Source organism: Erpetoichthys calabaricus, chromosome 1 (assembly GCF_900747795.2).
Source record: "Erpetoichthys calabaricus chromosome 1, fErpCal1.3, whole genome shotgun sequence".
Lineage (NCBI taxonomy): Eukaryota > Metazoa > Chordata > Cladistia > Polypteriformes > Polypteridae > Erpetoichthys > Erpetoichthys calabaricus.
In genome coordinates this window covers 118,468,855-118,480,134 of record NC_041394.2, presented here as the reverse complement: position 1 = coordinate 118,480,134, position 11,280 = coordinate 118,468,855, and the positions used below count along the sequence as shown (strand labels likewise).

General features: G+C 35.6%; 1 protein-coding gene across 1 annotated transcript in view; it reads left to right on the top strand.

The window, feature by feature from the left end:
* Positions 1-7,264: 7,264 nt before the first annotated feature.
* LOC114654979 (cysteine-rich protein 1-like) overlaps positions 7,265-11,280 on the top strand; it is a 66,760-nt gene continuing 62,744 nt past the window's right edge. The window contains exon 1 of the mRNA XM_028805863.2: positions 7,265-7,429. Within this exon, the coding sequence (XP_028661696.1) occupies positions 7,390-7,429 (40 nt within the window). The 5' untranslated portion in view covers positions 7,265-7,389. The remainder of the gene's footprint in view (positions 7,430-11,280) is intronic.

Sequence of the window (11,280 nt, the reverse complement as noted above, 5' to 3'; positions counted from 1 at the left end):
TACAAAAGATAAAACAGTGTACAGTTATATTAAACAAAGAATCCTGTCAGTATCTTTGGATGAAGTCATTAGACAAAAGAGTACACTGACAATGCACCATGCAATAACAAAGACCTCACACACACATTCACAAGAAGCAAATGTGAAAAGGCCAATCAAAAGAACCAATGCGTCTGTGGAGATGTTGGAGAAAAACTCAAATATGCAGATGGAGACATGAACAAACACAGGGAGGACATGCAGAATCCACACAGATAAAAGGCTTTGGACTCACTACACTATTCTGTTATTTGTATTCTTATTATTAGCAGCAGTCGTAGTAGTAGTCATTTTAATTGAACATGAAATGCAAATAAATAAAAAGAAAGCCAGTCAATATGTCTCAGTTGCTACATGTTTTATGCAAAATGTAATTTAAACAGTCATAAAAAAAAGGATATGAGCCAAATTCTTATACATACAGAAGTGAAAAGGTTTGTTTATTCATCCATTTTTCTGCTAAATAAAAGAGAGAGGTGTTAGTACTCTGTTCCAAGACCATTTTCTGTGTATTATTATGCTCCGTTGAGCCAGTCAGCTGCTCCCTAATCGCACATGTGTGACAGCATGTATGGAGACGTGTTTATGGTAAAATAAGTTATATATACTTCTTAACCAATTTTCACAAATTTTGCACTTTTATAATTGTTTGACACATCAGCATATATATAGTGTAGATAATAATGTGACCCCTCTTAACATAGAGAACAGAGCAATCTAATGCATAGTAAATACATTTTAATAATAATAATAATAATAATAATACAAAGATAGTGGCAGGTCCCAAAATAAATACAATAAAGTAATTAATTAATTAATTAATTAATTTAATTTAATTTTGCTGAAATAATATTAATTCTCCAATGTAGAAATTAATCTTAATTCAACTACAATATTATATAATAATAATAATTCTTTGCATATATATAGTACAATAAAATTCTGTACAGTGCTGTTCTGATTTCAAGAAACTTTCACTTGTTTATTTATTTTTTGCTTATTGATTCTTTGTCCTGTTGTTGCCTTTGTTTTACTCTTATTACTAGTTAGCATCAGAAAAGGTATCCAACCATAGAAATCATGCCAAAACCTATAAAACACTAACCCCACATAGAAGTGTAAAAAGATTAACAGGAAGATTATTATTATTATTATTATTATTTGTTGTTGTTGTTAGATAGATAGATAGATAGATAGATAGATAGATAGATAGATAGATAGATAGATAGATAGATAGATAGATAGATAGATACTTTATTAATCCCAATGGGAAATTTTATTAAATTGTAAATTTTATTAAATTTTCTCATTTTCTTTGAGGTTTGCTGGATTCAGGGGATTTAAATTTTTAATCTGTACCTTGACATAACAAAGGCCAATATGACATTCGATTCCATACTTTGGACAGGTAGTTTTAACATAACTTTATCCAATCTCATAGGTATTAATATCCTTGATACAATCATTTTGCACATATTAATGATAATATATTCACTACCAGTCAAGGTTTTAGGGAACTCACAATTTATCCAGTTTTTATTGCAATTTAGGCCATACAAGTCCAGTAAATATCCTGACATGGTACAAAGGAAAGCAATAAACTACCAGAGGTTAAAAAAAAAGTTTTAAAAAAGATCCTTTTCAAGGAGCAAGAAATTGTTTAACAAGAGCTTTTATGCTGCAATGGAAGTTAACAAAGCCTTGAAAGCTGATGCAAACAGTTCCTACAAGTGTCCTGACTTTTGTTGATTACTTACAAATCCTCTGTCTGTATTAAAGCAGTGTGGGAAAAAACTGTGTTCCTACATCCTTTGAAGTATATTTTTGACAAAATTGCACTGTATACTGCTATCATAATGATGAAAAAAGGCAATTAACCAAGGAAGACAGGCAGACCATTATACCCTTTAAAGTGTACTTGTATAGAAAGCCAAGGTGTCAGTGAGTACAGTGTCCTACACCATCAAAAAGAACTCTTAAAGGAACAGGTCTGGCAGATCCAAAACAACAACAGAATCAGACGACAAGTTTCTGAGAGTCTACAGCTTCAGTGGTAGGTACTTCACAGGACAACAGCTTCACACACAGCTGTACTTTATCCCCATCTCCATTTCTGTTGCTTTTGTCACTTTAATTTCAGAGTACTTTGAGACTGGAAGTGGTTCCTGATCCAGGAAAGTCTCTTTCATTTTTTGTAAGTTTTTCAATGGCTTTTTCTCTGTCAAACCTGCAGCTTGAAGTCTTCACTTCACAGTTAAAAGTGACATTTGCATACTTACTTGCTCACTGTCCTGTGGTGTATGAGCCGCTGGTTCTCAAAAACTTGTCATCTGATTCTGTTGTTGCTTTGGGTCACGCCCCAGCTGTGAGAACAAGGCTTTGGACATAGGGGGTGCTGCTTCATGCCTTCTGGGGGCTTAATATACATTATTGTGTGGGATTGGGGCACTGGACCTGGGGGAAGCTGGAGAATAACCAGTCTGCCATAAAAGGGAAAGCTTGAGAAACAAAGGAAAACCACCCCCATTAGCCACCAGGCAATGAGTATGTCACAACCCCTGTGCCCCCCATTTCACATCCAGAGGGGCAATACATTTTTTGCAACCAAGAGCACTTCACTGCTGCATCAATATAAACCAGCACAGGCCACTTTCCGCAAGACATATTGGTTCATTACACAATGTAAAACCCAAGGGGGGCTGGGAGAGGGCTATTAAACACAAATTAAAAACAGGTACTCTTTGCCACTCTTAAATCACAAGCACCACAGATAGAAATACTAAACTAAAAACTTAAATCGGAAATAAATAAATAAATAAACAAACCAATGAATAAATAAAGTAAGCAAGTATTTGCATGATTTGGAGGGGTCTGGCCACACTGCTCTCACCCCACAACAACAGCTTTCTAATTCTGAGGCTTGCATGACATCTGTTGGAATACAGGAAGCACTACAAGCTGCTAGCAGCTGACAGCCAGATGGCATTATGTTGATTTGAAGAATTCCAGACAGGCTTCCATACCTAATTTTCTCGTTTTCCAAAGTCCCCACAAAATTGCAGTTCTTTTTTTCCAGCTCCTTCCAATCTTTTCTTCCATTTTTCTCTTTTCCAAATCTTATTCCTAATCTTCCTTATAATTTCTTATTCTCAGAATTCTGATGGTACTGCATTTAATATTTATTCCTATTTGTATTTTTTTCCTTCCATTGCCTTTTCATCATTCATATTTTGTTTGTTAAGTTTCAGTCCTGATGCTTTGGAAAGCTTTTCTGCTTGTTTTATTGCTTGCCTTATTGATTACAGATAATAGTAATGTTATCCATATAGGCTGTACATTTCAGTATTTTTCCTGCACTTCCTGGGATTTGGATTCCTTTTATATTTCTTTCTTTTCTAATTTTTTCAAGTAGAGGTTCAACACTTCATATAAAAAAGTGTGCTGATAAAGGGCACCCTGGCCTTGCTCCTCTTTTAATTTCGAAGCTTTGTGTCAAATTTCTGTTTACCATTACCTGGCTTGTGATGGTATTGTAACAGTCTTTAATGAAATTTCTCATTTTTTCCAGAATTCTTATCTTCTTTAACACTTCCCATATGAAGTTGTGGCTTATGTTATCAAAAGCTTTTTCAAAATTTAAGCTTAATATTTCCACTGGATTTCTTCTCTCTTTTGTAAATTTCAACTGTTCTCTTATTAAGATCAGGCTGTCTGTAATTTTCCTCCCAGGTAGAACATATCTTTATCGTGGTGTCTAAGATGTTCCTTAGTCTACGTTTGATGATACTGCTCTAAATTTTATAATTTTAATAGAGTAGAGTTATTGGTCTCCAGCTACTTAAATTTTTCAAATCTCCCTTTTTTGGTATAAATACTATTATTCCTTTGTTCTATGTGTCCAGCATTTTTGCTTCTTCCATTACTTCTTTAAAAAATATCTCCATGTTTTCACTGTTGAAAGCCCAAAACGTTTTATTAAATTCCGCTGGCAGTCTATCGATCCCCAGTTTTATTATTTTTGCAAGCTTCCTTGGCATCTTCTATTTCTTTTATTATTACCTGAGCTGATAATTGCAACTGCTGAATTTCTTCTGTTTCTTCACTTATCTCATTTATCACTTTTCTAATAATCCTCCTTGTTTATGTTTTTCTCTTTGAAAATGTACCTGTAATAGTCTTCTTCTTTTTCCAAAATCTGTTCTTCTTTGTTATATGTTTTTTGGTCGGTGGTTCTTATTTCATTTATCTGAGCCTTTTCCTTTTTTGCTTTGATTTTTTTTGATGAATAAACTTGTGCACTTTTCTCCTTCATCTCTTTCTTTTACTCATCTTTGGAATTTGGTCTTCTTTTCTTTTTCTCTGTAAGTAAGCTTCAATTTTTTGTTTGACTTCCTGAATCTCTTTTTTCATGTTTATCCCTACACTTTCTGTCATATAATAGTTCTCTAGTTTTTTTTTTTTTTTTGTTTTCTTCAATTCTTGTTTTTGTTTATAGTTTTTCTTTTTACCTTTTTTTGGAAAAAGATCCTTATTTTATATTTTGCAATGTCCCACCAGTTGCTCTGGCTTTTACAGGCATCTTTTAAGGAAGTCCGTTCCTTATACTTTTTCTCATATTCTCTTCTAATTTTGCTATCTTCTAAGAGCATTACATTTAATTTCCAAACGTCTTTCCCTCTTTTGATTGTTTTCCCTTCTTTGGTTTCCATTGTAATTAACTGATGGTCCGAAAAAAAAACTAGCTGAAGCCAAATATGTTTTATCAGGAGATTTGCACTAGTCAATATAAGGTTGATTGGAAATTTCCTTTATCCTCTCCCTCCCCTCCACGTATAACCTTTATCGCCTTTATTTATTTCTCTGAAGCTATCTTTTAATTGATGTTCTTTTATGATGCTTTTTAATAATTTTGCCATTTTGTCTGATCTTCTGCTCCTTACGTCGTCAATTATCCCCTACGACAATCTTTTGTTTCTGTTTTAATAAAAGAATATATAATTTTACAAAAAGGTCATACCTTTCTTGTTTGTCGTTTGGGATATATACATTAATTATTTCCTGGGCTACTTCCCTTTCATTACCCAACTTCGACAATCTCCCTTTTAATTTCTTCATTTTTTTATTTTAATTATCTTCCTTGCTGTCGCCCATTGCAGTAGTCATACTTGGGCTGGTAGCTCACTTTTCGAATGTGGGCCTCTACCTGTCTCACAAATGCGGTCTTTTTTATTTTGTTTAACAACTGAGCCAGCGTAAGTTCCATTTCTCTTTATAGTCATTTTTAACATTTAATATCTCTCCCAGAGCAGCTAGTGGTGCACCTTTATTCTGGCCTCTTCGCCTCAATCTTACTGGCATGTTTGGCCATTCCAAGAGTATAAAACTCCCACCGGCAACGCTCTAAGGATCATAAGGGCTCTCAAGCCCCCTCACCCCGACAAGGTGGTAGACCTTAAAGGGGTTATTATTATTGTTATAGACAGTAGTAGTGGTAATAGTGGTAGTAGTTGTACTAGAACCGTAGAAATAATTTGAGTGCTGAGACTAAGGTTATATACCAAAAATGCTGTTTACCTTTTTAAATTCATGTAAACACAGTATTTTGTTTATTCATATTTAGGCCAACAATTTGCCTGTTAACATTAATTTGTCATGTGTGCATCAATAACCGCTGATTCTCATGAAACAAGCATTATATCTAATGGGTAAATCTCAACCTCCCTCCGTTCATTTTGCACCCCGTTTATTCCAGTTTATCTCAGGGGAGGCAGCATCGGGGAAGTAACAGCGGAGGACCCCCCCAAAACGTGCAAATTCCATATGGATATTGACCGGGCCGGGATTCAAATATGAATTCTTGAAACTTCGAAGCAGTGATGCTCTCTTTACACCCCATCTCACCATACGCAGTTTTGTGAACAAATTCATGTAAAATTCTAGGGAGTTCGTGGAACAAGGCGACCTGTAAATCTGTCCCTGGAGACGCAGCAGGCAATATCATCAACCTACGACTGGATTCCAATTATTATTTCCATCCTCTGAACTTAACTACTGTATGTAAAAAAGCTATCTATCTATCTATCTATCTATCTATCTATCTATCTATCTATCTATCTATCTATCTATCTATCTATCTATCTATCTATCTATCTCCACTAATATTACGGAATAACGTTTTTAAGAGCTATCATATTTGCTTGTAACCAGCAGGTGGCTCGCTTGACTTTCAGGTTACTTGAACTCCGATTTCTTCAGTTTAGTTGTTGAGACGAGGTGAACACGCCGGTGTCGTTTGAGTGCTGTTTCTACATGTAGCGCTTGTCAGACTTGTCGTTATATAAATGAAGGAGCCCCACTTATTGGGTGTCGTTTGATTACAGTCACGCAGTATTTCTTAGATAAATCTGTTATAAAGTGAATGGCTGGGGTCTTAATAGTCCGAAGCCAAATATATGGTAATTGATCATCCACATCCTGCGCTATTCGCCCAGTTTAAAATGTTTACGCTCACATATACAGGTATCCCCCTACACACGTAAAACGTCTGAATGTTATAGATTTGTGTGAAAGGTATTATTAAAGAAGTGGTTTCTGCTTGAGTGTTAGTTACATATGTAAGCGAATGTGAGCTGACATCCCATCCAGGGTTTGTTCCTGTGGTCCTTGGAAGACGATCATTTTCACACGTAAATGCTGGTCATGTTGAAAACGCGTTAACCCTTTGCAGTCGTATTTAATTTTCAACGTCACGCTACATTAGTCGTAATTAATTATTGAAAAAACGCCAATAATTACAGCAGTTATTTTTTTCAAGCACGTAGGAATAACACAGGCCACTTTTCTCGACCAGGCGACTGTGCAAATCGGTCAGAAACTTGCAGGGCCACCAGCGGTGGCCTGACGACCTATAGCTCACTTTTTACTAAGGCCAGTTTTCTGGCCTAACGACCGCAAAGGGTTAAAAATCAGAAGTAAAATATGGCAACGTTATATGACATTGCCGACAAACTTCTGAGAGAACTATCGGTCATTAGAAAGGTGAAAAATGTGTCATGATGAATACAACTTAGACTTTGTTGCTATCGTTGTAATATCTCTATTTCGTGTTAGATGCGAGAAGATAGTGATATTCAGTCCACAACACCGAGCAAGTACATCCCGCCTACACAATTTTGAAACTCCATGCGCGGTACGTCCATAGGCCCCTCATAAGAAGGAAGCTGCTGCTGAAAAACTAAAGGGGCGGGACTCTCAGCTATAACAAGCGCCGGTAACTTGTATCAGGACACAATAAAAGTGAGACGCACAGTCCAGAGAGAGTCCGGCTGAGATCGACTACACCACTTCAACATGCCCAAGTGCCCGAAATGCGATAAGGACGTCTACTTTGGTAAGGAAGTGCGACAAACGGAAGGATCACAGTTTTCAAAATGTTTAATTGTTTAGTCAATCAAACGAATCAGTTTTTAGGAGAATCACAAAGAGAAGCTACTGTGCCTTTAAATCGGATTATTACATATGGTAGAGAAGGAACTCCAAGCAGTAATTAAAAAAGAATACACTTAAAATAATTAGATTAGTAAAAGATAAATAACAACGTATATACTTTTAATCAGAGCATCAGTTAACAGATTAGGGGAGAGTGGGGTAAGTTGAGCCATTTTTTACTTAGGCTGTCCTCTAGGCAAGGGAAAGTGATATGTAAATAAAACCAAAATGTCTACATCTTTTTCAGGATGTTTCCCGTCAGTGGAAATGCTAAGAATGCATACATGACATATGAAAAAGAAAATGTGACCTCTTGAAAAAAAGTGGTCTTGTGGCTCAACTTGCCGCAGCTTAGGGGTAAGTTGAGCCAAGCCAGGGGGTAAATTGAGCCACCTCTGTGTAAACTGACCAATATACTTTTTCCAGTTTAAACCTGATTGTCATTTTGAATTATCATAAAGGAAACTTTAAACTATATATAAATGAGTCAAATGCAAGTGTACTGTTCAAAATATTTTAATAAAAATGATGATATAACAATTGAACACTATCAACAGTGTAGAACAACTGTAACAAACTCACAAAAAACAATAGGCCTACTGTGGTTTTCCTTAACTATCTACTATTCTATTTTCACTTCTTTTTCCTCATTTTTTTGTATGAATCTGCATAGTGTTGACCTGTCAATCTTTCTCTCTTTTGCTGCTGCTCTTATGGATTTTCCTGCCTTGACTTCAGCGGCTGATCTCTCTATCTCTTCAAGGGGTGTTGAACCCCAGTCTGTCTTTCTGCTGTATTTTCTTGGCATGCTTGCTTTTCTACAAGTAAAACATTAGGGGGAAAACAGCTATGTAATACCACAATAAAATATTTTTGACATTTTAAACATAATATTACTTGAGCTTCAAGGTGGGGTAAGTTGAGCCAGTGGTTCAAATTACCCCAAGGCATCTGGCTCACTTTACCCCACAGCCACCACTTTGGAAAAAGTTACCTAGCTTAGCAATTCAAGCTAACCTTTAGCTAAATGGTTCACATGGTTTAATATGCTAGTAAATCATCAACATGTATGGTATTAATTTTTAGGCCTGGATAAATTAGCTTTCATGTTACCGTCAAAATAACTGAAATGCAAAAAATTTACTTTGACAAGGCAAAAACAGGTTTTTGTGAATAGAGCATACTTACCACATTACCACAAGCTTCTTTCAATCACAGGGGCAGCAAAATGGAGGGTTGCTTTCAAAATTTATGGTTACATGACAACAAATCTGCACTATTGCCTTGATACAGGGGGTGGGTCAACTTACCCACTGGCTCAACTTACCCCACTCTCCCCTATGCATTGCATTGCAAACGCAGGCATTTGTCGTCTCAGATAGCGAGTAAATTAAATGGTCAGCACGCAGTGCTGCTTTTGAGTTCGAATATTGCTCCGGTATTGCAAACCAGTCAGCCAATCAATACTGAATTAGATTACTCACTTTGAGAACAGTATGAATGTTAACTAACAATAACTAAATGTCCTAGTCGATGTGAGAAAATGTTTACGTATTACACACACACACACCTTCACACACATAGATATGTCTACAGAGTCGTTATTGTCACTTGTACAGAGTACATTTACAGTATGTTCTTGCATGCAACACATCCCCTGTCTTACGCACTATGCCCAACGAGTTAACGACATTACATCGAAACGTCTGTCTTTCTTACCTCAAAAATTTCGTAACATGGTTATTTAGCCATTTTGAACAATATTAATTTTTCAGTTTTGTAGCTGCAGGAGACTGGGTTTGAATTCCACGTTCATCATTGTATGTATATTTCCAAGCCCCCCCCCCCCCTTTTTTTTCCAGGGTGCTTGGTTCGCTTTCCACATTCCAAAGTCAATTGGTGACTTTAAGCTGACCTGTAAAGACTCAGGTCTCAACAAAGGCTGGTTTCTGTATTCTGCCCAATGCCGCTGGAAGTGGTTTGAGTTCCATGTGACTCAAAGCTGGCGTGTGCTAGTTAAGTGAATAAATGGATGAATGTTAATTTAACAACTGAATATGGAAAAATAACCATCTGAAGACCCCAAATGCAGTTAATAGTAAAAGAGTAAATGTAGCCATTAAAAGTTCAGAAGTTTAAAAAGCAAACTAATATATACAATATATATACTTCCTTGCACTACCCCCATATACATAAAATGACTATTATATGTAATATACAATATACATATGGTATATATATATATATATATATATATATATATATATATATATATATATATATATATATATATAGTTAGATAAATGTATATTTAAAACATTAAATGCATTAAAAAACATGCATGATGGATACAGAACACTTAATTGATTTTCATGGTGGTGCAGTGTTTAGTGCTGCTACACTGTAGCTCCAGGGATCTTGGTTCAAATAGAGGTCTGATCACAGTCTGCTTGTTTGATTTATTGATGACTACACTGAAAAGCATGAGTAACTAGTTTATAGTTCAACAATTAATTAATTGACAGTATTCATGGGTTCCTTTTACTATATATTAATCAGTTTCAAACTATTGTACTTTTGTTTATGGTTTGCTTAAACAAATGTGTGTCTTTTGTGTACTAATTCCGCATTTAGTAATTTGTAAAGTTTATAGTTACATTTCATGTGAGAAATTGCTACAGCGCTCTGCAAGTGCATTCAGCAGCGACTGCTATACAGTAATAAGCTGAACAGAATTGAATTGAATTGAATTGTTGATGAGTGAAGAGTGTGTGAGTGATTGACTGGCATTCTGCCTATTGTTGGATTCTACCTAACACAGGCTCCAGTTTCTCAAGGCCCCTTTGTGAAACAGAAAATGTAGAAAATAGATGCATGGATTGATTTAACTGCCAAAGGTTTATCTGAATTTAATGACACATTTCTTTTATAAGTTTAGTCATCCACCTTTATGCACATATCCTAAAGTATAAAGATTAAAATAAAACATTTTTTAATATATGAAATAAATGAATTAGCCAATTTTTATTATATGCATCATGCTTTACAGGGCCATGTTAGCTCTCCTTGTATGCAAATTATGCAAAAAAATAAGAATTATGGCAAATAAGAGGAGATCAGCAAGATACTTTTAAATGTTGTCAAGGATTTCTTTTCAAGTCTGTCACTGGCTAGTTTGTTGCAGATTCCCATGATTGTTTCTGTGAAGAAATGTTTCTTGGTTTCTTTAGTCTTAAATTATTTTTCCTTTAACTTTTGGTGGCATCCTTGATTCACTATTTAACATAAAGAATTCTGTTGGATTGACGGATTTGATCATTTTGGAGAACTTTGCAGCCTTCTGTGCTGCCACCTAAACTGGTTTGTCTTACTGAACTTGTCAGAGAAGGATGTGTTTTTGTCCTGGAATGCACTTGGTGACTCTCCTGTAAACAGCTTCAAGCGCTGGACTGTTTTTTTTTTATCGTAGCCTGGTTACCAGCACTGCACATAACAATCCAGATGTGGTCTCACTACCACATCATGTACACAAGGCATATTGTCCCTTCACTTATATTTAACCATTTTTCTTTAATGGAAAACAATGTTTCAGAAAAAAGACAGATGATGGATAGAAACAATACAGTACAGTACACATGATGGCTGACAGAGTTGGTGCGATCAAATAACGCAGATTCAGTTTATAAAGAATCACTTATAGACAAAATTACTAAATTACAACAAACAGAAGGGAGGCCTCCAGTCTACAATTAA